The sequence below is a fragment of the Aspergillus fumigatus genome, chromosome 2 (assembly GCF_000002655.1).
Source record: "Aspergillus fumigatus Af293 chromosome 2, whole genome shotgun sequence".
Lineage (NCBI taxonomy): Eukaryota > Fungi > Ascomycota > Eurotiomycetes > Eurotiales > Aspergillaceae > Aspergillus > Aspergillus fumigatus.
This window is the reverse complement of record NC_007195.1, coordinates 2,483,802-2,510,280: the sequence shown is the minus strand read 5'-3', so window position 1 is coordinate 2,510,280 and position 26,479 is coordinate 2,483,802. Positions and strand designations below refer to the sequence as shown.

General features: G+C 52.0%; 13 protein-coding genes across 13 annotated transcripts; 7 read left to right on the top strand and 6 right to left on the bottom strand.

The window, feature by feature from the left end:
* Window positions 1–317: 317 nt before the first annotated feature.
* On the bottom strand, window positions 318–2,312 carry AFUA_2G09810 (L-fuconate dehydratase). Its single transcript, XM_750221.2, has 5 exons — window positions 2,055–2,312; window positions 1,843–1,918; window positions 1,678–1,782; window positions 1,004–1,609; window positions 318–944 (listed from the first exon to the last, which is right to left on the bottom strand). The coding sequence occupies exons 2-5, from the start codon at window positions 1,885–1,887 to the stop codon at window positions 345–347; spliced, it is 1,356 nt and encodes a 451-aa protein (XP_755314.2). The 5' UTR covers window positions 1,888–1,918; window positions 2,055–2,312; the 3' UTR covers window positions 318–344.
* Window positions 2,313–2,923: 611 nt separating this feature from the next.
* Window positions 2,924–5,644, bottom strand: AFUA_2G09800 (uncharacterized protein; the record flags this gene model as incomplete). The annotated part of the gene is made up of 4 exons (XM_750220.1): window positions 2,924–4,486; window positions 4,541–5,133; window positions 5,329–5,390; window positions 5,484–5,644. 4 exons carry the CDS (start codon window positions 5,642–5,644, stop codon window positions 2,924–2,926), a joined length of 2,379 nt encoding a protein of 792 aa, XP_755313.1.
* A 921-nt stretch (window positions 5,645–6,565) lies between these two features.
* AFUA_2G09790 (glucose-6-phosphate isomerase) lies at window positions 6,566–9,174 on the top strand. The gene is made up of 3 exons (XM_750219.2): window positions 6,566–7,005; window positions 7,112–7,638; window positions 7,733–9,174. The coding sequence occupies exons 2-3, from the start codon at window positions 7,139–7,141 to the stop codon at window positions 8,892–8,894; spliced, it is 1,662 nt and encodes a 553-aa protein (XP_755312.1). The 5' UTR covers window positions 6,566–7,005; window positions 7,112–7,138; the 3' UTR covers window positions 8,895–9,174.
* A 29-nt stretch (window positions 9,175–9,203) lies between these two features.
* AFUA_2G09780 (uncharacterized protein) lies at window positions 9,204–10,683 on the top strand (the record flags this gene model as incomplete). The annotated part of the gene is made up of 3 exons (XM_077804139.1): window positions 9,204–9,496; window positions 9,567–9,582; window positions 9,712–10,683. The coding sequence occupies 3 exons, from the start codon at window positions 9,204–9,206 to the stop codon at window positions 10,681–10,683; spliced, it is 1,281 nt and encodes a 426-aa protein (XP_077660302.1).
* A 284-nt stretch (window positions 10,684–10,967) lies between these two features.
* On the bottom strand, window positions 10,968–11,621 carry AFUA_2G09760 (mitochondrial 37S ribosomal protein bS21m; the record flags this gene model as incomplete). The annotated part of the gene is made up of 1 exon (XM_750216.1): window positions 10,968–11,621. The coding sequence occupies one exon, from the start codon at window positions 11,619–11,621 to the stop codon at window positions 10,968–10,970; it is 654 nt and encodes a 217-aa protein (XP_755309.1).
* A 165-nt stretch (window positions 11,622–11,786) lies between these two features.
* AFUA_2G09750 (phosphatase YCH1) lies at window positions 11,787–12,601 on the top strand. The gene is made up of 3 exons (XM_750215.2): window positions 11,787–12,067; window positions 12,129–12,453; window positions 12,514–12,601. The coding sequence occupies exons 1-2, from the start codon at window positions 11,800–11,802 to the stop codon at window positions 12,437–12,439; spliced, it is 579 nt and encodes a 192-aa protein (XP_755308.2). The 5' UTR covers window positions 11,787–11,799; the 3' UTR covers window positions 12,440–12,453; window positions 12,514–12,601.
* Window positions 12,602–12,763: 162 nt separating this feature from the next.
* Window positions 12,764–14,644, bottom strand: AFUA_2G09740 (class I SAM-dependent methyltransferase; the record flags this gene model as incomplete). The annotated part of the gene is made up of 4 exons (XM_750214.3): window positions 14,318–14,644; window positions 13,975–14,244; window positions 13,712–13,913; window positions 12,764–13,650 (listed from the first exon to the last, which is right to left on the bottom strand). The coding sequence occupies exons 1-4, from the start codon at window positions 14,468–14,470 to the stop codon at window positions 12,764–12,766; spliced, it is 1,512 nt and encodes a 503-aa protein (XP_755307.3). The 5' UTR covers window positions 14,471–14,644.
* Window positions 14,645–14,661: 17 nt separating this feature from the next.
* AFUA_2G09730 (RNA recognition motif domain-containing protein) lies at window positions 14,662–16,267 on the bottom strand. Its single transcript, XM_077804138.1, has 4 exons — window positions 16,036–16,267; window positions 15,823–15,965; window positions 15,355–15,750; window positions 14,662–15,299 (listed from the first exon to the last, which is right to left on the bottom strand). Exons 1-4 carry the CDS (start codon window positions 16,079–16,081, stop codon window positions 14,919–14,921), a joined length of 966 nt encoding a protein of 321 aa, XP_077660301.1. The 5' UTR covers window positions 16,082–16,267; the 3' UTR covers window positions 14,662–14,918.
* A 145-nt stretch (window positions 16,268–16,412) lies between these two features.
* AFUA_2G09720 (uncharacterized protein) lies at window positions 16,413–18,886 on the top strand (the record flags this gene model as incomplete). The annotated part of the gene is made up of 2 exons (XM_077804137.1): window positions 16,413–16,934; window positions 16,990–18,886. The coding sequence occupies exons 1-2, from the start codon at window positions 16,852–16,854 to the stop codon at window positions 18,884–18,886; spliced, it is 1,980 nt and encodes a 659-aa protein (XP_077660300.1). The 5' UTR covers window positions 16,413–16,851.
* A 1-nt stretch (window position 18,887) lies between these two features.
* Window positions 18,888–21,041, bottom strand: npkA (CDC2/CDK family serine/threonine-protein kinase). Its single transcript, XM_750211.2, has 3 exons — window positions 20,293–21,041; window positions 19,739–20,153; window positions 18,888–19,680 (listed from the first exon to the last, which is right to left on the bottom strand). The coding sequence occupies exons 1-3, from the start codon at window positions 20,862–20,864 to the stop codon at window positions 19,231–19,233; spliced, it is 1,437 nt and encodes a 478-aa protein (XP_755304.1). The 5' UTR covers window positions 20,865–21,041; the 3' UTR covers window positions 18,888–19,230.
* A 175-nt stretch (window positions 21,042–21,216) lies between these two features.
* AFUA_2G09700 (copper chaperone CCS1) lies at window positions 21,217–22,173 on the top strand (the record flags this gene model as incomplete). The annotated part of the gene is made up of 4 exons (XM_750210.2): window positions 21,217–21,234; window positions 21,309–21,381; window positions 21,449–21,583; window positions 21,656–22,173. 4 exons carry the CDS (start codon window positions 21,217–21,219, stop codon window positions 22,171–22,173), a joined length of 744 nt encoding a protein of 247 aa, XP_755303.2.
* Window positions 22,174–23,494: 1,321 nt separating this feature from the next.
* On the top strand, window positions 23,495–24,320 carry AFUA_2G09690 (uncharacterized protein; the record flags this gene model as incomplete). The annotated part of the gene is made up of 1 exon (XM_750209.2): window positions 23,495–24,320. The coding sequence occupies one exon, from the start codon at window positions 23,495–23,497 to the stop codon at window positions 23,675–23,677; it is 183 nt and encodes a 60-aa protein (XP_755302.1). The 3' UTR covers window positions 23,678–24,320.
* A 300-nt stretch (window positions 24,321–24,620) lies between these two features.
* On the top strand, window positions 24,621–26,410 carry AFUA_2G09680 (putative PB1 domain protein; the record flags this gene model as incomplete). Its single annotated transcript, XM_750208.1, has 3 exons — window positions 24,621–24,818; window positions 24,869–25,204; window positions 25,253–26,410. 3 exons carry the CDS (start codon window positions 24,621–24,623, stop codon window positions 26,408–26,410), a joined length of 1,692 nt encoding a protein of 563 aa, XP_755301.1.
* Window positions 26,411–26,479: the final 69 nt, after the last annotated feature.

The window sequence follows — 26,479 nt, the reverse complement described above, 5'->3', positions numbered from 1 at the left end:
AAGTAAGTAGCTGTCTCCAAGGCTCAGGTCAGCTCCTCTTGAACCGGTCAGGTTTGTCTTAGGCCAAAGCCGGTTTTAATCGCGATCAGTGCCCACACTGGACACAGCTTAATGGCCAAACATCTGGTTCATGTATAAAACTTGTATTATAGATATTTGACTCTTGGGAAGGGCAGTCTGGTCGTCTTCTCCCCTCGGGCCTTCTAAAGCACGCGCTTGCGAGTTTACATATGCAGAACATCGGCAATCTTGAAGAATACAATAAAGCATATCATACTCGCACTCAAATGACAACACATTGTCTCTCATAACACATAATCTATAACATTTTTCTTTTCAACAACCTATATCCGCGGACCTTCCAAGATTGCCTTGGCAGCCTCTGTCCGCCACCAACTCTTGCCCTCCTCGCCGGGGAAAGCAAACGCATCCATACTCTCGGGCTTCATCTCCACGCTGTATCCAGGTTCCATGGGAGTGACATAGTATCCATCCTTGACGCTAGAAGGATGCACGAAGTGCTCGTGCAGGTGGTCCACATACTCCAGCACGCTCTTCTTGCCGCTGACGACGACATAGTCGATGGTGCTCAGGTGCTGGGTGTACTCGGGCAGACCGACACCACCGGAGTGGGGGACGATGGGGACGCCGAACTTGCGGGCTAGCAGCAGGATAGCCAGGACCTCGTTGACACCGCCAACGCGGCAGGCGTCGGCCTGGAGGACGGTCAGCGCTCCCGTCTGCAGGAGCTGCTTGAAGACGACGCGGTTCTGGCACATCTCGCCGGTGGCGACGCCGATGGTGCCGTGCGGGGTGTTCTCGAGGGCCTTCTTGATGGCGGCGTGGCCGAGGATGTCATCGGGGGAGGTGGGCTCTTCGATGAACCAGGGCTTGAACTCGGCAAGTTGGTGCATCCATTCGATGGCTTCGGGGACGGACCAGACCTGAAAACTCAAAGCGTTAGTCCAGTGGCTTAAATCAGCAGGAAGGAGTGGAGTCGTACCTGGTTGGCATCCACCATCAGGATGTTACCCCGGTCGTAACCGATGGCCTCCCGAGCGATAGTCAATCTGCGACGGTCCTCCTCCACGTTGGCGCCGACCTTGAGCTTGAAGTGCTTGTAGCCCTGAGCGACACTCTCCTTCAGCAACGCACGCAGCTTATCCTCGCTGTAACCGAGCCACCCAGCACTAGTAGTGTATGCCGGCACAGCCCGGCTCTGTTCGGCCTCCTTGATACGCTCCTGCTTGGTGGGCTCGATCTCCTTGAGCAGCGCAATGGCCTCCTCTGGGGTGATGGCGTCTGTGATGTAGCGGAAGTCAATGCAGCGGACGAACTCCTCAGGAGTCATGTCCGCGACAATGCGCCAGACGGGCTTATTGAGGGTCTTGGCCCACAGATCCCACAGAGCGTTGACCACGGCTCCCAGGGCAAGGTGGATGACACCCTTCTCGGGTCCGATCCAGCGCAGCTGGCTGTCGGATACCAGGTAGCGCCATGTCTTGCCCCAGTCGGCGGTCAGCTCGTCCAGGTCCTTGCCGACTACCAGGGGAGCGAGAAGGCTGATGGCGGCGCAGACAATCTCGTTTCCACGGCCAATGGTGAAGGTCTGTCGCGGTCCCAGTTAGTTCTTTCTTTGCTCAGAGCTAATAGAAACACCAAGGGTTTGATGCGTACCATGCCGTGACCAGCGTATGACGAATCGGTGTTGATGATACAGTAAGCCGCAGAGTAATCACCCGCAGCGTTCATGGCATCGGAGCCAGTCTTGTCGAGGGAGGTCTGGTCCACTCTTTAGCCAATTGGCCTAGTAGGCTGTCCATCGAGAGCGGCGCAACTTACAGGAAACCTCACATCCCGGGTGCTGAAGCCAGTAATCTTCACCATGACGTCTGCTCAACACTCGTTGGAAAGTAGTCTAGACAAGGTCAACGTCAATCCAGATCAACCAGCAGCTTCACCATCATTGCGCATATGGCAAATGAGCCGAAGACGCTGCGACAAAACTGACCTCTGAAATGCGGGGGAATAACAATGTAGTCAGCTCAACGCACCAAAGTCACTCCGTGTACACTAGGTCAATGAACCAAAGCAATCTCAATCCCAACTGAGAGAGAGCAAAGACAAGAGGAAAGATTCTTAACTACCCCTCCAAGAAATGGGGGGCAGACACGCCAGATATACATTCCTCGGCGCCCTCTCCCCCTCAGGCTAAAGCAAGCAATCCAGAACTGCACTGCGGAACAATTACAACAACTACACTGTCTGCTACGCCTGGATTGCTCCGGGGATGCGTGGGACGGGAGTGCCATTGGCGGAGGAATTGTCCGGAGCTTTGATCGGTGTTTCTCCGCCAATGATATAATTGCTCATGGCCATCGGGCCGCCTCCGTGTATTTTCTACTCCTATATGGGGCTATGAAACGGTTCCTGAATACTCCATACAGTAACGTAGTATCGATAAGGTCTACGGCGGGTTGTCGCGAGTCTATGCCCGATTTCTGCGGTTTCATTTCGATCATCTGGAAGGCTACCTGAGGACTGAACTACGGTATCAGACAGACGGAAGATGAGTAAGAGAAATGCAATTGGCGTAGCTGTTCCAATGCGACGTGGGAGCAACTAGCGGGGTTGCTACAAACAGACAGATACCTCAAGCCAGGCTTGTTGACTGATTATGAATATAGAGATGAGGGATAGCAGTAAGGGGACAGATGAACTATTCAGAGGACCGTACCCCATGTCGAGGACCCTATCAGCCCCATACCGCCAGCCCCCAGCCCTAGCGAATCTCAACCTATCAAATACAGACCGGTCATGCTGAAAGGCCTCTCTTTTCGCTTTCCGAAAAGAAAATAATCATTCGCCATAACTTGCGAACCAGTACCTCCGCCTCTTCGTCGAGTGCCTGTAACCGATTGGGTTAGCTCTGCTGTGGGTTCATGATAGGTTTCGCGGATCTCACCTCCTCCAGTTGTTCCACCAGCTCCTGAGGATGTCCGTGTTTCCGGACATGCTCTTCAACCACGTCCACCAACATCTGCTCCTGCACTCCGAGGTACTCCACGATCTTCTTCTCGACGAATGGCTTGAGCTGCTCTCGGAGCACTGACTCATCCACAAACTCCCACTTGACGTCCCACTTCCATAGTCCTTCTTTGTCGGTGGGGATTTCGGCCGCCAGCTGTCGAGCGGCTTGCGCACGCTCCTCGTCGGAGAGGACGGCCGCTTCGGTCGCACTGTCGAACTTGATGGGAATGAGGGGTCGTCTGGCGGTCGCCTGGGGCTCTTCTTCGTCTTCCAGCAGCCCTTCCACTTCGGCCACTGTCCGGCGGGTGGTGGCGGCTTGAGCCTTCTGGGCTGCAGCGCCAAGAGAAAGCTTGAATCGCTGCGGTTCCCTGGGCGCCTGGGTACGTGCCTCCAGCTCCTCGGCTTGGCGCGCGAGGAAGTCGTCCGCCATGCCACGTGCCTGCTCGCGTTGCTGCGCAGACCGAGCGCGCTCTCGTTCTTCGGCCGCACGGTCAGCCTCGTCGTTGCTGATCTCGCGAGCACGGAAGGCAGCACGGCTCCGAAGCCATGCGCCCCGATCGGCATAGTAGTCCTCAACCTTGCGACTGGCCTCGATGTCATCGTTCCATTCCCGATACCGCCGATCAGCCTCGTCGCGAATTTCTTGCGCTTTGGCCTCCTCCTCCTTATCCCGCTTCTTCTCACGCTCCAGAGCTGCAGTCCTGCTCCGTTCACGATTGAGCCATCGCCGTTCCTGGTCAAGGAACTGCTTCTCCATTTCAGCCTCTCTCTTCTCTTGACGTCGGCGTTCTAGCTCTTCGTCACTTGCATCGGTATCCTCATCATCTCTATCGTTGTAGATCACAGTTGCGCCGTTGATCGCGCCTCCATTGACAAACGACACTCCTTTCTGGTAATCTTTGGGGATTTGTACGCCGAACCCCTTAGGCCCCGAAGGTGCATTTGGCATGCCACGGTCTCGTGGACCAAGCGGCACACCGTTGGCCCCGGCAGCAGGTCCACTAGGAGCGCTAGGTGGGGGAGAAGCGAGGCGATTAAGACGCGAGCCGGCATTCCGTGCTCGCTCCATGGACTCAATCTCCTCTTCTCGCTTCAAACGTTCAATGTCCCTGCGGTTGCTGCGCTCTCGGAAAGCTGCAATCTCCTTGGCAACAGTTTCCCTCATTTCCGGAGGAATGTCGGACAGTTCATCTTCAACCGTGATCGGAATGGTGACAACTTCAGCGGAGGTGCCATCGGCGCCTTCAGCATCCTTCATCGCGGTGTCTCCTTCACGATCAATGGCGGAGGAGTCTTCCTTGCGGGTTGGCGAGGTAGGATGGAAAAGTTCGGAGAGAACGTTGGCGAGTTTGCTACGCGCAGCATCAAGCCGCGCCTGACGCTCCGCCGGGTCCTGTTCACCCCTGGAGTTTTCATACTGTTCCAGATAGCTCAGGGAACTGTCGTCAACGACCACCTAATCGCAACATGGTCAGATCTGTAAAATGCACCTGAAGGACAGTATACAAACCAGTAGTGTGCTCTTTTCCACCTCCTCCTCCTTCTTGTCACCCTCCTCGGATGGGGTTTGTCTCTTGACCGGCACTTCCACGTCCTTTAGTATTTCTACAGCAGTACCGAGACTTTCAGGGTCCTCGTACTCTGCGAAGCCAAACTTGCATGGCTTATCATCGGCATCCGTAGCGCGGATCCACCGCCTGAGATTCCCAGCGGAACGCAAAATCTTCTCGATGCCCTCGTCACCGCCGGCGCCCTCGGTAATACCCCCCACAAATATAGTCCTTACAATCTCTTCCCTCGTCGGAGGCTGCAGCTGCATCATCGCATCTCGTACATTCTGGCGCTGAGACTCAAGACTTGTTGAACCCAACCCCGCACGTCTTCCCGGAGCCTCGCGTTCCTTGCTCGTGTCCGGAGTAGCTGATTTCGAAGGGCCAGACGTCCCAAGTCGGATCACAGGTGCAGAGAAGTTGATGTTGGGCATATTTGGGGGAGGTTGAAAGTTAGGAGGGAAACCCGCAGGTCGACCGGGCTGCGGTATGTTTGCCTGCTGCATCCCCGGAGGAGGAGCAGTCCCCGGCGCTGCCATTCCTGGAGGAGGAGCTAGGATGTATCAGTACATTGAAGAGACGAATAGGCACGCGATGAAAAAAACAGTGTATACTCACCCATGCCAGGAGGAGCTCCATAGGCTCCATAGTCAGGAGGCCTGCCATACAGACCTGGAGCTGCAAGACTGAGTTAGGGCCTTGCACACCGAGGAATCAAAGGCTTCAGAACTGCGCTTAGTGGGCATACCTTGGTAAGGATTGTACATCACGGCTGGATTCGCCGCTCTGTCAGCGACGGACACAGAAGCTCTGAAAATTATCAAATACCGGCAGAACTAGCTATGCTTTTCGATGAGATATTAAAACTCTTATTAAATCGAAGGAGACGAAAGGAAGAACCACCTGCAGCAGATGATAGCTGAAAATGCAGGACTGAGGAGTAGATCAAGTGCTGCGATCACGGTCGGAGTCGGCTTGGAGAAACTTGCGATACAGTCGGTCGTGAAGGCGGTATGGTCCGTGCGTTTCCTTTTTTGGGCATTGGACTGTCTTGTGAAGATCATCTAGTGACTATTTCCATAACTGCACTCTAAAATTGCTGCAGAAGCCTTGTGCATTGTTCTAGGACTTTATATTCACCCTCATGCTCTCGAACACATGTAACCTACCTATTGAATTAGCATACTCTGATCACCCGTCTGAGACAGCTCCATATCCTTCTAATGAACAAGTATATATCCTGTTATGGCCTTTATGGCCCGAAACACAACTTAGGATACAATCCATACAGGTGGTCGTAGGAATGCTAAGACCTCGACAGAAGAAGCTGTCAAACAGATTTCATGATTGTAGCCCAAGGAGCTTCCTAGAATCTATGTGTGAAGTACGAGCACCTCCTTTATAAGAAGCAGGAGCACAACCGTGCAGATAGACCAGAGACAAGAGGATCAGTAACTCTGTCAAGCAACAACCAGAATGTCCAATAAATGAGCAATAATACGGAAGCAGAGAGAAATCGCTGTTATCCGCATGATCACTGTTATAAACCGTCTCTACTAGACTTCTACCATTACTCTTTTACCTTTTAACCGACCTTCTAGAACGGACCCCGCAGGAATCATTGGGATACTAGTATAGAGTCTATGGACAAGGTCGACTCTACACAGTATGCACATGATTTTGAGGGTTATCCTCATTAGACTCACCGGCAGATAGTACAGTACTGGGACACGGAGGCTCCTTGATTATGGAGGAATGGCTCTCGGATGTTCAGCCAAGTTGATGCCGGAGTACTGTCGTCCATCATTAACACATTTTCCGAGGAGCACCAGAATCTTCAAGTCAGCTGGATAGACCTTATTACATTTTCGATTTACATTACTGCCATTGAGTATTATTATCAACTTCTCCACGTCTAGAACGCGCTAGATTACCAAGAATACCAGGGTCATTGCAATTAATATTGACAAGGCCACCGCGGAATTGTAATTCCACCTTGGGGGTGTCCAGGCGATCTAGGGGAGATTGGACAATATTCAGACCGTCGTGAATAACGTTTAACTAAATGACTACTCAAAGATGTATATAATCATCTTCCAAATTATCCATCTTTCCCATCACTCCTGATCAGTGGTAGAGAGGTAATGGTCGGATAAATTCAGTGCTGGTCTTTCTGCCCCACGTCAGCCCCTCCTAGCGGACCCCAACACACCGGTTGACGACATACATACTCCCTTACCAGTGCCAGCAGAGCGACAGCTATCGTAACAGGTTCCGAGCAGGCTAACTGAGCTGATTTTCCCGGCCTTCATCATCGCCCTCGCTGCTTCCCGCTTCTAGAATTTGGTCGACTCCCTTTCTCTCCTCCATCTATCTATAACCCTCAGACTGAATCAACTCCTTACATATCTCCCTTCACATTTAGGTACGGATTTTATTTATTTGCGCGAGACTCCTCAATCTGCTGTATTCCGTTCTGAATACCCCTCCGTCTCCTGCCCCGCACTGACGCAAGAGCTCTCCTACTACAGATCAACTCAACCTACACAGCGGTCACAATGCCTGGTTTCTCGCAGGCTACGGAACTCGGTGCCTGGAAGGAGCTCCAGGAGCACCACAACTCCCTCGGACGCAACATTGTCCTCAAGGAATACTTTGAGAAGGACCCTCAGCGCTTCGAGAAGTTCAGCCGTACCTTCGCCAACCCGGTTGACAACACCGAGATCCTCTTCGACTTCTCCAAGAACTTCCTCACCGAGGAGACCCTTGCCCTCCTGGTAAAGCTCGCCAGAGAAGCCGGTGTTGAGGAACTCCGCGATGCTATGTTCAAGGGCGATCCCATCAACTTCACCGAGGACCGTGCGGTTTACCACGTTGCTCTGCGCAATGTCACCAACGCACCCATGCAGGTCAACGGCAAGAGCGTCGTTGAGGATGTCAACTCCGTGCTTGAGCACATGAAGGAGTTCACGGAGCAGGTTAGAAGCGGCGAATGGAAGGGTTACACAGGCAAGAAGATTACGACAATCATCAACATTGGTATCGGTGGTTCTGATCTGTAAGTCTGCTACTTACCTTCCTTCTACCTGTTTGCGTTGCTTCCATCCCCAGGGGTAATTCTTTCGCTGAACAATTTGCTTACACCCCGATAGCGGCCCTGTCATGGTGACCGAGGCGCTCAAGCCATATGGTGCCGAGGACATGACCCTTCATTTTGTCTCCAACATTGATGGCAGCCACATTGCCGAAGCTCTCAAGCACTCCGACCCCGAGACCACCCTTTTCCTGATTGCTTCCAAGACATTCACCACTGCAGAGACCACCACCAACGCAAACTCCGCGAAGAAGTGGTTCCTTGAATCTGCCAAGGATGAAGCCCACATTGCTAAGCACTTTGTCGCTCTCTCCACCAACGAGGAGGAGGTCACCAAGTTTGGTATTGACAAGAAGAACATGTTCGGCTTCGCGTCCTGGGTCGGCGGTCGCTATTCCGTGTGGAGCGCCATTGGTCTCTCTGTTGCCCTCTACATCGGCTTCGACAACTTCCACCAATTCCTTGCTGGTGCTCACGCCATGGATAAGCACTTCCGCGAGACGCCCCTCGAGCAGAACATTCCTGTTCTCGGTGGTCTGCTCAGCGTCTGGTACAGCGACTTCTTCGGCGCCCAGACCCACCTCGTAGCACCTTTCGACCAGTACCTGCATCGCTTCCCTGCCTACCTGCAGCAGCTCTCCATGGAGAGCAACGGCAAGGCCATCACCCGCACCGGAGAATACGTCAAGTACACCACCGGCCCCATTCTGTTCGGTGAGCCTGCCACCAACGCCCAGCACAGCTTTTTCCAGCTGCTGCACCAGGGTACCAAGCTTATTCCTTCGGATTTCATCATGGCTGCCGAGTCACATAACCCCGTCGAGGGCGGCAAACACCAGCGCATGCTTGCCTCCAACTTCCTTGCTCAGTCCGAGGCCTTGATGGTCGGAAAGACTCCTGAGCAGGTCAAGACCGAGGGCGCCCCCGACAACCTGGTGCCTCACAAGACATTCCTGGGTAACCGCCCAACCACCTCTATCCTCGCCCAGAAGATCACTCCCTCCACGCTCGGTGCCCTCATTGCTTACTATGAGCACCTCACCTTCACCGAGGGTGCTGTGTGGAACATCAATTCCTTCGACCAGTGGGGTGTCGAATTGGGCAAGGTCCTTGCCAAGAAGATCCAGAAGGAACTGGAGACACCCGGAGCAGGTGGTGACCACGACGCTTCCACCAGCGGCTTACTGCTGGCCTTTAAGAAGAAGGCCAACCTGGCGTAAATCTTGTTGCCAACATTGACTGGTCAAGTCAACCCAAAATACAAAAATGTAATTCTTCACGACTCATGAGTGATCGCTTCTTCTCTTCCATAGCACACAAGTGAAATGAAAGTCATCAGTTAAATATTGCCCATCCCATACAGAGGAGAACACTTTCAATTCTCTTGGGCGTATATCGAGTTGTAATAACAGAACCAGACATTTGGAATCAAATGAGGTTACAGGATCTATGGGACCGAGGTTAAATCACAAAGAAGACAAATCCGTATTCATGAAGGGCATTGGAATTAGGTTGGTTGACCGGCGGCGATGGGGGGAGACTCATTGTTGATCCCGCAGCAGCCACATGTCCAGTGTCCACTCTGGCAAACTCCGAATATCATCCCACGAGGGAAGCTCATGCGCCTCTTTGGCGTCAGATCCTCTAACATGTCCCTTTCCCAGAGGCAATCATCGCATATACCATTCTTAGCCCGTTTTTATGCATTGATATTCGTTGCGCTATCGCACGTCGCGGCGGCGGGGAAGAGTGAGGTCGCCAGTGGCAGGGCTGTATACAGCTATGGACAGCCTATGCCGGTCACCTGTTTGAACCGGACAATGTGAGTCATCCTAGATGGTGATCAAAGAGATTCGGTCTCGTTGAATTTAACTTTCTAATTGCTTGTTCAGTGACTCTGGAGAACATGTAATGCCTCCCCATTTCCGATGCCTCCTTGCTGTTTGTTACTGGGCATGCCGATGCTGGGAGATATCTGTCTCACGACACAGTCTTTCGACATGAAATGTCTCTGCTAACAGCTCTCTTCCTGTACAGATCACAGACAATCTCGGCAAGCTACAATACATTCCGTTCCCAACCTGCAACGAGACCTTCCTCCCGCTTGCACTCCGCTACGGCGTGACAGAAACAGTCAATTGCACAATCAGCTCGCTCCCCGACGAGCTCTACCACCTCCTGGAATATTACGTCCACTCGGATGTACCACTGGCCTGTCGCGTGCCCACAGCACCTCTCACCACTTCGGCGCAAGCAGGCTCATCCCCTGATGCCAAGAAGAGCGAAAACACCGACCTCTCCCCTCTCGACAATGGCGGACCGGCATACACCCCCCTTACCTTCGCTCTACAGGGCACCCTGCAGCGCAGCCACCTACACATCTGGACAGACATGAACGTCGTCGTGCACAATATTCCATCGGCCTCCAAGACCAAGAAAAGGAACCGGAAGAGCAAGCATGCGAGCCCGGGGTATGTCGTGGCCGGAACCGCGTACTCGATCCCCGAGTTTGATGGCCTACTTCCGAAGGACAAAGACGTTGACGAGGATGACGCGGCTTTGGCTATTTCCGAGGCGGCTCGCGATCCCTGGACGGCCGGCCACGGCACGAAGGTTATTCGCGGTGAGCCGCTCACGTTTACCTTCCATGTTAGCTGGGTTGAGGGCGGGAAGGGGATCTGGTGGCCTGCTGGGGGCCTTGATTCTGCGGAGGGATCGTCTGGCGTGGCGTCGTTCTTCTCCAGCTTTTTCTTCTTCGTGCTGGCTGCGGGTGTCGGGGCGGTTGTGGCGTTGTACTGGGAGCGGAATGGGGCGCGTCGACGGGCTGGATGGCGTGGAGATGGGATTCTGGGTGCCTCTGCTCCTCGTGGGAAAGGGTCAGTTGGGATCGCGTATAGCAATGGGGGCAAATTAAATGGGTACGGGGGTTATTCCCCTTCAAGCACTCCCTCTGTGGTCGCTGCTGGTGGTGGGGGCTATGGATATGGGGGATATGGAAAGAAGGACTGAGGGGTTGTATCCGGCCATATGCAGATGATTGTATATCTCATGTATATATCTAATTCTGACGAAAAATGAACTTCTAGCATACCAATCAACCGGACCCATTGTTTTCTGGACAGATACCAAATAGAAAAAATAGTGAGAAAAATACTTATACATGGTCGAAAGATCTTCCCGCAAGCACGTTGTCTCGCCCACAGTCCCCTAATCTTCCTTATCCCAGTCCCTGAATCTGATGCATACCGGCTCTCTATGTACACCAGTCCTCCAAGTCCACCACATAACGCATCTTACCATCCCTGCGCCCTCATACGCTGGATCTTGTTCACAGTCTGCTTAAACGAGAACTTGAACAGCTTCCGCCACCGCTCCATCCTCAAGTTCTTCCGCATTTGGCCCCTCCGGACATGGAACTTCTGCGCATACCACTGCGCCCGCACCTTGTTCGTCGTGACATTCCCCTGCAGCACGCGCAGCGCCGTCGTCAGATCCAACCCCTTCTCCGGCTCGACGTGCACCTGGCGACCCAGCGTAGGTCCCAATTTTAGTTCCACCCGGCGGAGCGGCTGTTTGTAGCTCTCTGTCCCGGCGGCCATGCTGACCGAGCGCGAGAGCGAAAGGGAGTCGGAGGACTGGCTGTCTTCTGTGGCATTGCGGTTGGCGTTGTTGAAGTTGAGTTGGTCGAGGATCCGGTCGAAGTCGGCGGAGTCGGAGTTGGATGCTGTGCTGTTGCTGCTGCTGGTTTGGACCTTCGATTGATCCTGAGGCGACGCAGGCGTCGTAGAGCTCGGTTGGTCCTGACTAGCGGGAGGAGTTTGTAAGAGGGAATTGGATGTTGAGAAGTATCGGAGGGCGTCCTGTCCGCGGAAGATGATGGGTTGTCTGGTATATAGCGATGTTGTCGGCCTCAGGCGGAGGCATCGAGCCAAGGATCGTGCCTCCATCTTTGCGATATGGAGGAATTGGTGACACGTCTGATGAGGGATAGAGTAGAGTCGCTAAATCTCAAAAGGAAAATATGGTTGTTTCGTGAAGATACAGACCAGTGCTCGGCGTAGCTATATCTCGTTGGAAATATGCGGACATTCTCAAGACGGAAATCTGCACTCACGTGACTTGACCATGGCTGTAGATGCTCCACAGGCCAAACGACTCAACATCCGAGAATATCGATTGGCAAGGCAGAGTTTGATTTCTCTAGAGGAATCCAGTCCGCGAGGCAGCTTGCAGCATCCACAGTACAACCTGCAGACTACTAATTGCCATAAACGAGCCATGTCCCCAATCACAATAGCAACTCTTCCCCGTATGACTCGGGATGCCCTTTCTGAGCTTCTTCTCTCGACCAGTTCTCCCAACAAGCTTGCCATCATCGACGTAAGAGATCATGGTATAACAAGAAACCACCTATACGTTTTTTGGCTGATTGCCAATTGATTGTTTTTTTGCAGACCATATCGGCGGGCATATTCATTCCTCCACCTGGGTTCCAAGCTCATCACTCGATTATCGCATGCCGGAACTAGTCCGGACGCTCAAAGACAAAGAAAAAGTTGTATTCCATTGTGCTCTGAGCCAACAGCGTGGCCCAGCAGCCGCCCTCCGCTACGCGCGGGAGCGAGAGGCTGCGTTGGGTCCTGAAGAGAGTAAGAAGCAGCAGGTCTATGTCCTCGAAGGCGGGTTTGTCCATTGGCAGGAGAAGTATGGTAAAGATACTCGGCTGACAGAGGCGTACGTCGAGGATATATGGAGGGAGTATTGAACCACGTTCGAACCGTCTGTAACAGTGGCCCCCTGCGATATGCAGCACTTTCCGTCGACTTACAAGCTTGGCAGGAGGACTCAGGTCCAGTTTACAGCTGCCCGTGCCAGTGAGCTTCAGTTCAGTGCCACGCCATGTTGGACTGATGTGGGATATGGCTGGTTTAATACTGCAAACGTGATGGCGCATGATTATAGAGCCTTCTAACGCATCCATTGTTCATAAACGCTAAGAGCTTGTGGATACTTCTTCTACATATACATCTATCATACAGCTGTCTGAATAAGTGCACACAAGCAGAATCGCAAGGTATTTCTGCGTATTTTACATCTGAACAGTCCCGCCGAATCCGACGGGTCTCCTTCTTCCACCATTCTCCGGGATGATGGCCATGAACTTGTAGATCTTTCCCATGCCGCCCCCGCCTCGCTCGATCAACCTCTTCCACCCACTTTCGAGCGTCTTGCGCTTCTCTTCATCCTGGACTCCCCTGAGCAATTGTTGCATCCGCTCCGCGATGCCCATGACCTGCAGGAAATCTCCCTGCTCTACCGGTCCGTGGACCTCAACACCCTCACTAGCTTCAATTGCCGCCTCCGCAAGAGCCATGAAATCAACATCGGCACTCACATCGACTTGGCCCGGCGACGAGAGTGCCGGCACAGTCCGATGGTGCTGAATCCCGCGGAGCGAATTGATAGGGATGGTCGACATCGTTCCGTAATCCATGATCAGTGCCGCTCCGGATGGTATCTTCTTCGGCTGCGCGGCGGGCGAATTTCGCGAGCCCACAGTTCGAGGCGGCTGCGACGAACCCCCAATGCGACGAGCAAAGTCGGACGCATATATGCGACTTTCCGGACTGACTTCGATCGTAGAACCTGGTGTAGACTTGAGCTTCCGGTACCGCTCTGAGATCTCCGGGATGACGAGAGAAGACGGAGTCGATGCCTTGGCTAGTGTCAGCTTGAATTCGGGCTCTCCTTCAATATTATCTTCGACTGCTTTGGGATTCAATGTAACCATGATCTCGCGCCACTGGGGAGTATTGGCGGGCTTCATGGGTTGGTGCAGCTTCGCAGGACCGGTAGGAGTTATAATCTCTTTCTGCTCGGGCGAATTCTCGGGCGCTGGGGGGATGGACTCAAAAGCGTGAATTGGAAGTGCATCGAAGAATTCGTGCGCAAAGATGAACGGCGTTTTGTCTTCCTCTGCAGAACTGTCTCAGCAACTGGCCCTTCAGCCATCTGGAAGCTCGGTTCAAAATCTCACCATGAGGCAGTAATCGAATATCCTCTACCCAGAGCACCGGAACATTGAAATACTTGCTGATGCTCTTGTGACCAATATCTGTCTCCTCCATAGCCGCGTCACCGCAAAGTCGCTGTTTCTGGACCTCTCTCAGCGTTGGACTAGCTTCAACCAGATAGATAGCTTCAAGACTCGACGCAAAGCTTTTGAAGTTCCTGAACGTCTAGCGTGAACCTATATCAGCGAGACATCCCAATCCGGCTGCTGCGAACACAATAACTCACACGTAACATGTCGTCCATCAGTGTGCCCTTCCCCGGTCCGACCTCTATGAGCTGCACCCCGCTGCGTTTCGAACCTTGGGCCATCCATTCTGTAATCGTCCATATACCCACCAACTCCCCGAAGACTTGTGAGATTTCAGGCGAGGTTACGAAATCTCCTTTCTTCCCGAAGACTTCGCCGCCACCTTCAGGTCGAGTCGTATAGTAGCCTCCCTCTGGAGATGTGAGAACTTGGCGCATGAAGGCCGCGATGGGGATCGGCCCTGTGACCTAAATCAAGCAATTTGTCAGTTATAATGCAAGAACTCGCAGCAAGGCTGAACGCAAGAGAATGTCCAAATACCTTGATCGCATTCGCTAGTGTTTTCGCGAGCGGTGTAGACCACTGCCTTTTTTCAAATGTCGAGGAGCATCGGTGCGACCCTATCCGTAAGTTTCGATACTGATATGTTCGAAAATGTCGGGTCCAGGCACTCTTCGTCGCACTATTCATCATTGGACGTGGTCTTCACAAGCACGCGCGGTTGGGACGGCCTTTTGATCTGACAAGGTCAATGACCCGTACGCATCGGGAGTGGTTCAATAATAATTCGATATGTTTGAGAAGAACGTGGCCTGTCAGATAGACTGCCCCAGGTAGACTACGCAGCTATTTCCACATCCTCCAATGCTGAATAGCTCCAATATCTCCGCAATAAAGTTTCGGAACACGTGATGTTATCTTATCAATTGTTCATTAATTTACAGTGACTAACCTCCAACTGCGTCTTATCGTCAGATTGAACAAATAGATCGCTCACTGAGCGTGCACCTGAAAGGCTGATTTCCGAAATGGAAAGTCCCTACTGTACACAGCGCCGCGCTGGTGCGGAAAGAGGAAATGATTTCCCATCGAAGTAGAAAGCAGGAGATTGGCCCGGCCATTGCAAGCACAATGCGCCGGTTCATCGGTACCGTCCACCCCTATGACTGGAGTTCTGCGTGGGTGGATCAACCATCATTTGGTCGCTGTAAAGCCCAGTCTCTTGTGTATTCTGGTTTGTTTGCCTCCCAGCTCGTCCGTACGCTCGGTTGCCTCTCGCATTGCGCCTGTTGGAACGGCCATTGCCCCGAGAATCGCCGTGAGAAAGCAATTGGTCATCTCCTTCAGCGAAACCGTACCTTCCATCCTGCACGGTAGGTTCAGCTTTCCGGTTTAGACGTCGCTCGCGATCTGCTTGCTCTCGTAAATTGCTGAAGGAGGACTGAGGGTTCTGTACGTGCTGAGATGGTGTCGGTTCGGGCGTGATGTGCTTGAACCGCATGGACAGAATTCTGCCGTCAGCCTTTGTGTTTGTCAGCCAGTGAAAAGAAATTTCAACGTTCAGCTGGGAGTATCACCCTTTGGTTGTGGAAGTTGGCAATGGCTTTTTCTGCGGCCCATTTGTCGGCGTACGTGATTTCGGCCGTGACAGTAGGATGCTGCGAGGTGATCCAACAGCTCAATATCTGTCCCGATAACGGTTCAATAGCGGATTGGATGTCTGCTGCTGTGGTGCCAGGAGCGAAATTGCTCCCAATCACGACGAAAGATCCTGACCCTGCTCCTCGAATAGTTATACCAACTGGATTGTCGCGCACCGTTGATTGTCCATTCGCTGGGTTGAGCGCTGAGAGAAGGCGTTCTTCATCTGGGCGACGCTTGCTGGCGCGTTTTGGTTGCGAGTCCGCTGCTCGTACCGGCGCTGGCTGCGTGCGATGATTCTTCGTAGATTTCGATGTAGCTGATGCGGAAGGCTGATAATATAGTATTCCGGTGTTAGTCTAGACCGTGCGTTGGAAAGTATGATCGCGCGTATCTCACAATACCTTTACAACACCAATCCGACTGGCGAGACTCCCTGGCTTCGTTTTCTGAGCCTTGATTCCAGCTCCCGCGCCTGCGGCGACCGTCTTTCTGTTTTTACCAAGAATTTTGCTTGCGAGTTCTTCATTTTTTCTCTTTTTGCGATCTAAATGCTCAGGATGAAATGAGTAAGGCGCAATTCCGATGAGAATTCTGAGACGTATTGGAGGCCTTACCCGCTTGGATGATGGCATCGAAGGAGACAGCTTGGCTGGCTGCCATGACGAGAACGGCGCGCTTGGAGCAGGACGTAACAAATAGGCACGGTGACGCGAGAAGAGATATGTCAAGATAGATGATATATTCTTCTTAACTACTGATGCAGGCTAATTTCAATTAGAGGCTGTTGTAGATAGGTGAAAAGGATGAGAAAGATGACCCATAATTGAGGTGCGAGATATTTTCTGAGCTTATTGCTTTCTGGGTGCAGGTAGCCGGCGCAGAGCAACACCAAAAAGCACTCCGTAGTCTGTACCAAGGATCCTGTACATCAGCTCCAGTAGCATCGATGATCCACATAAATGACTTGCGATATTTGATAGATAATTAGCAATTTCTGCCACAAACAGACCCTACACATTTGGAGGAGTGCTATAAGCATATAACAGTTTGTATCAGTCTGTTTTGTGGCTAAATTTGAATCTAACCTCACAGCTTCCTCTTTCAGCAACCACGATGTATTCTTTAATCGTAGTGAATATGGAAGCTGTAGCCCCTAGTGATTTCTTTCTTCTGTCCAACATTTCCAAAACCTATCTGATACTCTGCTTTCGCCACTGCAGCTATGGGTTCTGTTTGGTGATTTCTTGCGTTTCTCCCATTCTATCACTTAGTAATTGGCTCATTTACTGGATTTCATTTCAGACATTGTGTATCCTTCTCAATCAACTACTTCTCTGACGTACGAAGAAATCACGCGAGCCGTCTTTCCTGTCTAGCACGCGAGGATCACAATCAGCTGAGAACCGCCGCTGGTTTCAATATTCAGGAAGATGACTTCACAGGACTTGAGCATTGCTAAACAGACACCGTCTTCGTCACTAGCTCTTCGCTCACCCTTGAGGAGCAGAAATAGGTACGCCTAGATTCAGCAGCTGCGAGAGAAGTCCATATTGACAAGGTGATTCTAGGATCGAAAGACCAGCCTCTTCATCTGCATCCTGTGAGGAATTCGCCCATTATCCCGTCTTCAACCCACGCAACCCTCGACACAACCCTGCAGCGTCTGCATCTTTGTGGCTGCAAAGTGATTACTGTCGATCTCGAGCATCTAGAGCACAAAGTTCAGTTACCTGGATGCAGGATTTGCCAAGGAGGTCACTCCGCAAAGCGCGATCGGGTCTGCTAGCCCTTCGTTCTGGAATGCAAAGACGACCCCTTCCAGGCGGCCACGCTCGGAGAAGTGATATACCTAGTATTTGGTCCTCGAGAGACTCTAGAGAGGGCTCATCTGATCATTTTCCGTCGTCAGTGTCGGATGCGAGTACAGAAGACGATCACGAGTTCGGCACCGGTCTCTATCGAACAGCTCGAAACCAGTCATCCTCAAGCGAAGCTCTGAAAGATCACAGCCATAGCTCTATACCTCCCACATCGCCGTTGCCTTGTACCGTCCGTGAGGGCCCAGAGGACATTGGGTTGAGGAAATCCCTAGCTGCACAGGAAAAGAGAGGAGTCAATGGTACGTCAGGAGCAGGGGTGGATAGTGCGTTGGAGACAGCGACGACGGTGGGGGCACCTCGAGAGCACGTCACCGAGCCTGAGCACCACTGTTACATCCCGGGAGAATCAAGTACAGTCGTCCAAACCTCGACTCATGCCATTTCAACTTCGCCATCTGCCAGTCTCATTGAGCTTGGCGGAATTAAAGCGACAACGGAAAACACAGCACCATCAGAAACATCGAAGGCAGCAACCCCGAAGGAGCCCATGAATTTGCAGACAAGTGAGGAGTGTATAAAAGATATATGCTCGCAGACCCATGATTCAAAGTCTGTTATAACCCATTCACCAGTTATTGACCCTGAAAAGCCGAGAGCGCCAGAGAGTCCTGAAGAGTTGGTCAATCCAAATGTTCGAAAACACAATGAATCAATTCGAGGCCACGGGAATGCTCCACCACCCATCGCTTCTGGTTCCACTGACTCAATGGCTTGTTTATATGTCTCGAGCCGTTCCCCGTCTCCGACATCCTCTGTCTGCTCTCGTGAATCAATGTTTCGGCAGATACCAGCCGTCCAATTGATGATGGGAACGCTTGAATTGGTTGCGTCGTCAAGAGACTGCAGCAGCGGTGGTCAGACCTTATGTTGCAGCGATGTTGCAGAAAACGATCTCGTATCACGGGCATTTCACCATGCTCCAGCCGATCATACCGAGGATGGAAGTGCACCAACCGAGACAGAGCCTCAGCAGTCTAGAGCCGCGAACGTAGGAGAGACGCAGATAACTCAAGCTGGTGCATCTTTCACGGTTAGTATCAACTTTGATGATACTCTCAGGGCACTGACGAAATCGCAGGAACCCTCAGAAATGAGATCCAGCGAGCAAGAAGAGGAATCTGCGAGCTGCCTGTTGCCCGGTCTGGACGACACCGATTCCTTTGGAATCCAAAATAATTTTGATCCGTGCGTGGCTCGAAGACCACCCTCTCCAAGACAGACTGAAGATGCCCCATCGGATTCGGATTCCATCAGGTCACCAATTGACATTGATGACGCACTCGCCTCACTGATTTTTAGAGACGAGTTCTTCTTTGTCGACGGCAAATCGAGTGATATCGCCCCCGATCGTGGAGACAATCCTATAAAAACAGGAAGCCGAATTGCGAGAGATGGTGGAATTTACAGTGGTCCGGGACTCGATCGTAACACGTCTGTCAGAACGCGGGAGATCCCAGAGATTGTCGGACCAGGTATATACGCTTCGCGTCGGGGTCACCTGCCGAGTCTCGAACGAGACGCAAGCGATTCCACTGATGAGTGTATTGTTACTTACCCAATGTGGGAACGACGGCAATTCCCATAATGCCCGGATATACGGAAGTTACACGACTGCACAACGGAAGAAGCCGTAATCGAAATGCGTTATTTGCGTCATTTTCATTTTCTCTGTATTGTTAATGCGCCTTGTATACTTGTGTCTCAAAGACCAGTGGCAAGGATTGCCGGGTTCAATGGGCACCGGTTGAAAATGACACTCATTTGTACAAATAATGCATGCAGAGCCTCTTTCTGAAAGATGCCTACCGCTAAGGTGTTTCTGTTCATATAAAATTAGAAAAAAAGACTCCTTCAGCTGTGTTCCCAAGACACAAATGCTGGCCTTGTTGACCAAATCTCTCGAAACATCGCACTTGGTAGCATGAAAGGCTAACCCAGACGCAAGGTAAAGCCAGCGCCTGTTTCCCCGGTATCGCCACTGGATTGACCACCGAATACACTGGCAAAGTCCAAGGCGGGAGCTTCCTGGCCGCGCTTCGGCGCCTCTGGAGTCTCACGACGCCTTCGCCTCTCCATGCCTGCCTTGGATGGGAAGGTCGGAAACATCTCCTTTGGCTTTGGTCGTGGGTCCTCCCGAAAATATTTATGTGAGAGACACTCCTGAGCAGAAGGGCGCGCACTTGGGTTCAATGCCAGTAAAGACGACAGAAGCCGCAGGCCAGAATTGGTGAGAAAGGGGAACTTTGAGCGGGGAAGTAAGGGAGGGTTTTCAGTCAACCCCGATGTGGATGTAGGTGGAAGGCGAAGTGATTTAGCATTGGGAAGGGAGCGGAAACCAGGCCATGTTTGCTGAGTAGGAGGGCCCGTGAGAGCGAATATCTGAATGTGTCTGTCAGCACGAACGGATCTGAATGTAGAATGAAAGCGGGTGTTTTACCTTTGATACTTGATCGACTTCGTTTTTACCCTGCAACAAGGGTTCTTTGGTGAGCAATTCGCCAAAGATGCACCCAATACTCCACATGTCGATTTCCGGCCCGTACTTTTCTGCGCCCAGCAGGAGCTCGGGGGAACGGTACCAGAGCGTTACAACCAGCTGGGTCAGCTTCGGCGGCGGATCGCCGTAGTACCGTGCCATGCCGAAATCGGCAATTTTGATCTCGCCTCGGTTATTCATCAAGAGGTTTGAAGTCTTCAGATCACGGTGCATGATCCAATGGGAGTGCAGAAACTCGACGCCGGAAAGGATTTGAAGCATGAGGGTCTTGATTTCCGAAGGGAGGAACGGTTCGCGCATGTCGTCGAGCAAGGTTTTTAAATCATGTTCAAGGAAATCCATGACGAGGAATACACTGTTGGCGGGATAGAGGTGCCCAGAGCCCCGAATTGGTTAATACTGGTGTATCTTGAACTTTTCGGGGTGGAAGCAGCACCAATGCTGGAAGAGGACATTGAAAGCCTGGGGGTAGAGGGTAGGAAGGGAGAGCATACTCATCCATTTTAGTCCCCATGACGACCTCGCGGAGATATACAATGTTCGTATGGCGAGCTTCCAAGAGCGTCTGGATCTCTCGTAATCCCGTTACCGGAAAGCCATCCGGCGAATTCTCCATCTTAAGCTTCTTGAGAGCCACCACCTCCCCGGTGGTGATATCCTTCGCCCTACTCACCCACCCATACGAACCCTCCTCGATGTGATTCAGCCGTTCAAAGTTATCCACAAGCCGACACGGTCCCCATCCAGGCCCAGGAAACCGCAGGAGGGTCGATCGTGTCTGCTCGGCCGGCGCTTTGGCTGCAGACTCCGACACTGCGGAGGTCTGGGGCTGTTCGTTCGACAGCCGGCGACGCTTCTTGGGCGGAGCTTCCGAGTCGCCATTGAGCGCGTCTGCTTGCTGCTGCTGTTTGGCTTGTGCGGTCTGAAGTCGTGCTTGCTCCTCCAGCTGACGTTGTTTCTCTGCCTTGGCGCGTCTCTTCTCTTCCTTTTCGCGTTTTCGCTGGGCGATGATGGCGTCGTCCTCGGGGTCTTCGGCGGCCCAACGCGATTTTGTCGGGGCGGACATGGCCCCTATGAAGGATTAGGAAAATCCAAAGCCAGTAGATTTTGCCGATTGATGTGAATAGTGTCGTTGATGAGTAACGTTTAGATCAGCGTTGAGTTGGGAGATGAAGTCGGGAAGGAGGTGGTACAGCCTGGCTGTGATGGTGACGCTATCGGAATAACAAAACTTGGGCCGAACTCCATCGCCGATTTCAAGAGCCCCCGCCTGGTCCCGCTATGATTATTAAGTCACGGAGGGGTACGGAGTATGCTCTTTTGTTATAAATACAGCCTCTAAGTTTATTTGACATATTCTTTTCTATCTTCTCTGATTGCGAGGATATATTTTCTGGAGCTTTTAGCGTCATACCGAAATGATTGAGCCGTTCCAGGTTTGTTTTGGTTTCTTGGGTGATATGGTTGCACCATGCCATTGCGATCGATTACTGACTCCATTCGATGACAGACCACCTTCGCGGTGCCCATGACCTGCGAAAGCTGTGTCAAAGATGTATCAAGCTCTCTTTATAAACTTGAAGGTTCGTGCTTATCAAGACAAGGTATTTAGCTCAATACCATGTGACTGATTCATGTTCGTCCTACCAGGCGTCAAGAGGGTGGAAGCGAATCTCAAAGATCAGCTCGTCTTAATCGAGGGCACAGCGCCGCCTAGCTCGATAGTCACAGCCATTCAAGCTACTGGCCGAGATGCGATTCTACGTGGAAGCGGCACGTCGAACAGTGTGTTATACCTCCCCTTCAGCCGACAGACTTGTGAGGGTGGCACTGATCTGGTGGTGTGATACGCGACAGGTTCTGCCGTCTGCATATTAGAGACGCACTCGACGATAGTACCGAATAAGATCCGTGGACTGGCACGCATGGTGCAGGTGTCTCCGAACATGACTCTGGTAGATCTGACTATTAATGGGCTGGCACCAGGAAAATACTGGGCAACTGTCCGGGAAGCGGGGGATATCTCGCGAGGCGCAGAGTCTACCGGGGGTATCTGGGAGGCCTTGAAGGCTAAGGTGATGGGCGCCGAGGCGCCCAAGGAGCCGCGCGGCGTGTTTGGGAGTGTGGATGTGGATAAGCACGGTCGGGGGAATGTCTTCTTGGATCGACCGGTGGCGATTTGGGAGCTGATTGGGCGGAGTATGGTCGTATCCAAGAGTCAGGAAGGCCCATTTCAACGAGAGGACCCTGATACATTGGTCGGTGTGATCGCTCGCAGTGCGGGTGTGTGGGACAACGACAAGACGGTCTGCTCATGTTCCGGAAAGAATGTATGGCAGGAGCGCCAGGAACAGGTCTCTCAGGGAATGCTGTAGACTTTTGGTGTCTAGTCCGTCTTCCGAATCTTGCATTGATTTATGATACCTATCGCGGAGATGATGTTAATTGCAGAATGGTTTGTTGCATCAGCACTGCAGCCCGCTCAAGAAAGGGAGGGCAGGCGTAAAGGGAGCTTGGATCTGTAAGATTCTCATTGAGACATAATACTCCGAACCTTCTCTGAATGGGCATTGGGCACTGACGCTGGTGAAACTCGCGGACTATCAGAGCGAGCAACACAATTGATCATGACAGGAACAGCAGACTATTGTTTCCAGACAGCTGACCATCAGATCAAGATGCAAGATAACAACGCGGCATGTCAGAACATCTCCGCAGAAATGGTAGCAGAGGCCTAAATATAGACAGACAAAGTCTTTAGAGCAAGCGCCAGGAAATGGCCATTGGACAGTGCGTTCTTCTCCTGCATTGGTAGTATTTGCTCATCCCTGTCTGACCGATGGCAGCGTCCTGTCCTTGCATCAATATTCGAGCTAGTGGCTGCCATGCTAACATTTACATGACTATCGTGAGTTCTTGCTCGATCAATAATTGAGGTTACCTGGAAACCCAAGCAGCTAGTGCCAGCCCAAGGTCAGTGAGTGCATTACTCCTTCATTGGCGAGCTAATCATGTTAGTCACTAACCGAAGGTTCCCTAGCATGGCAATAAGGGCCGAGCCATCTCTATTGCTCTGAATGAAGTCTTGAAGAGATGTATCTTCCGAAACCACTCATGGTTATCTGTACAAGCGCCGTGGCGGGGATGCGGGAGAGCCTAAAACCGGTCGATTTGCCGGATGCGTGTTAGCATGAGAAGAGTTGGTGGAAGCATCCTATCTTATTAGTTGAGCGGAGACTAGGAGGATTCTGCCAACTCATCTCATGTCAGTAGCAATGGACATCTAACCCCTAGTTAACTCGAATGGCCTGACCAGAGTAGAGAATAATAGAAACTCCCCACCCTTGAGACAGAGTGAATGAATGTGATGATGAATGATGGCCCCGCATTGATCGGGACGGGCCTTTTGCTGGAGCCCATCAATCACCAAGGACGGACAAGGGCCCGTTCGCCTTTCTTCACCCTTGATTGCTCAACTTCCTTCGTGTTTATCGAATCTTGTTGAACTCTGGATACACTTCTCGATCAAATCAGATCCCTTGAATGAGGAGAATATCAATGTCCTCTCCTCATCCAAGTCGCCGATTCCTCCATGGGCCAATTCCACAACGCCCTGTCGGGCTGCGCACCTGCAGGGGAAAGCTAATAATTTCATCATGTAAGTGGATGGGATAATCCTCATGACAACCATCCAGGATGATTATGCTTCTCGACGCTGGGCGCTTACGGCTATTCAGGAGCATCAAATCATCAATTGAACTGCATCCCTCGTCTCCATCACTTCCTTGGCAACTGTCCACTCCCATCCACGACGGTAATTATTCCCCCCTTTACCGTGAGTTTCCAGTTTCCCAATCTCTGTGCTCATCTCCGATGTAGTAGTACTCGACCTATGCCTCCGACATTCCTGTACTGTACAGAACACTAGCCGGCCTCTCCTCAGTTGAGTAAGACGGACAGCTACCAGGGACTGATTCGTATCCTTGCCACTTTTCTTCTGCTGCAGGCCCCATATCTGAACGTTCCTTGCTTCTCCCTCTTTTCCCTCCCTGCTTTATTATTTTTATTATTAATATTTTCCTATGACGACGACTCCTTGTCGCTCAATTCGTCCTGTCAATCTCTCTTCAAGACAGCCGTCGTTCAAAGCGGCCAAGTGCTGGAGAATAGAAAAAAAAAAACTTCAGAAAGCAGCTTGACCGCACAGAACTCCGAAGGATCGATCAATCCATATGACATACTGTGCTCATTTCTTACTGGCAGATTTTGAGCTTTCGACTCTCTTAGACCAGCAGATGATCTAATTATAACTTCCGACCTAGCGTTTGTCCAGGATCACAAGGGGACTAAGGTTCCCGGGATCGGCTGGGCATTCTGTCCAGAATAGCAGACCTTCGAATTGCAAAAGGCAGGCTATCTTGTTGCTGGGCACTCAAGCCACAAAGTACCATCACCTGCACCACGAGAGAAGGACGTCGTCCTGGTTCTTCAAAGGCCCTGCCCCGCCCCGCAGTTTTAGCTCGTAGGTGCATCCCGTCGGATTCATTATTACCCCTGCTCACTGAGCCAGCCCACTATCTCGCATATCAGAAAACCTGGTTAGCCTCTTAGCTTCCAGTGACCGCTATATATAACATAACCCTGCTTTTACTCCGTTGTGTGGGTGAGCATCATCCGGCTTCCCTCGTCTCGACTCTTGTGAAACATTACCTGGGGCTGAGTGGGACGGGGATATTGTCGGCTATTGCGAGCTCCTCTTCGTCTTTATTTAGAGGCGCAGACATAGAGTCTGATTCTACGGAAAGATGTCATTGAAACAGGTATGAGTGGCCCTCGATCTCGCAATGCAGATCTGACAGAGAGCAGGAAATTGAGACATGGGTGTTGGCTCTGGAACACTACGACAACCAAGAGTACGAGGAAGCCATACGGATCTTTGGTCAGATTGCGGATACGTCCAAGATATTCTTCAACTGTGGAGTCATCTATGCAACGCTGGGAGAGCATGAAAAAGCCGTATGTTGCTTGTTCGAAACGAGAAGACGGCAGTGTCCACTAACATTCGGCTAGGTCCAATGTTACCAACGCGCCGTCAGTCTAGACCAGTATCTTGCCATTGCCTATTTCCAAGAAGGCGTGTCAAACTTCCTTCTAGGCGATTTTGAAGAAGCATTGGCCAATTTCAATGATACCCTTCTCTATCTCCGAGGCAATACATCTATTGACTATGAGCAATTGGGCCTGAAATTCCGTCTCTTCTCCTGTGAGGTCTTGTTCAATCGGGGGCTCTGCTATATCTACCTGCAACAAATGGGTCCAGGCATGCAGGACCTCGAATATGCAGCGAAAGAAAAGGTCACTCCCGACCACGACGTTATTGATGACGCCATCCGGGAGCGGGCAGAGGTAAAACCAATAGTGCCTTGGTCATTGAGTTTTTGCTGACCGAAGCAGGGGTACACGGTGTTTTCGATCCCTGTCGGAGTAGTCTATCGACCCAACGCGGCCAAAGTCAAGAATCTCAAAACAAAGGACTATCTAGGCAAGGCGAGACTGATTGCAGCGTCATCTCAAGGCAACGCGCGAAGTGGACGCCAACCTACGGATTCGATACGAACTCAACCAGCGCCCGATGACCGCCCCGCCGAGGGCATCTCGTTCGCTGCCACGAACCTGGTGCAAAAGAACCTGTCAGGACGAAGTCGTCAGCAGTCAGAACCCCCACTAAACCGCACTCTGTTCCCACCTACGCCACCTCCAGAAGGTGACAAGTCTATCACAAAGAGCCCTTCCGGTGGTAGCGTGGGTGCCAACGGTAGACCAGGTTCCGTTCGAGCGGCGCGGCCTCCTCGGCTTAATCTCGATGGGCCGGGTTCTCAGCCCAATGGGAGGGGTGGCGCCGACATGCCCGCGTCCGACAAGCCACGGATTGGGACGACTCGTACGGCCTCTGAACCTCGTGGACCACCCAGCCGATATCATCAACGGGGGCTCAATGCTCAGGAGGCCGACAAATATTTTCCTTCGCAGGACACAGGAGGCCACAAGAGAGGAACCAGCGAAACAAATGCATCAGTCCCTCGGAATGGCTACGGCGAGGACGCATGCGAAGTGTACACAAGCTCACGATCTATGGCCAGTAGCGGACGAAGAGGCGTACCTCCTCAGCAGCAACGGTACATCGACGAAGAAGAGGAATACGGGGGCGATATGGGTGGTGCTCATGGTGCCCGCGGCATCTACGAGTCACCCGGCAGTTCGCAGCGACGAACTAGATCGCCGATCCGAGAGTCAAGGCGAGCCGACTCACGCAGGCCTGATGTGCACAGATTCCGAATCAAAGTTCATGCTTTCGAAGATACCCGGTACATCATGATAGGGCCCACGTTGGAGTACAGCGAGTTTGAAGCCAAGATCCGGGAGAAATTCGGCTTTCGCTCGCTTCTACGAATCCGAATGCAGGATGAAGGCGACATGATTACGATGGTGGATCAGGAAGATTTGGACCTCCTACTGAGTTCGGCCACTGAGGCAGCTCGGAAGGAAGGCAGCGAGATGGGCAAGATGGAGGTGAGTCCGATCCCACACGTTTGTGAAACGACCCGTAACTAACTGGCTTCAGATATGGGTTGAAGAAAGACCGATGATATAGTTCTGAAGGTTTTTTTAGGGGAGTTCTCT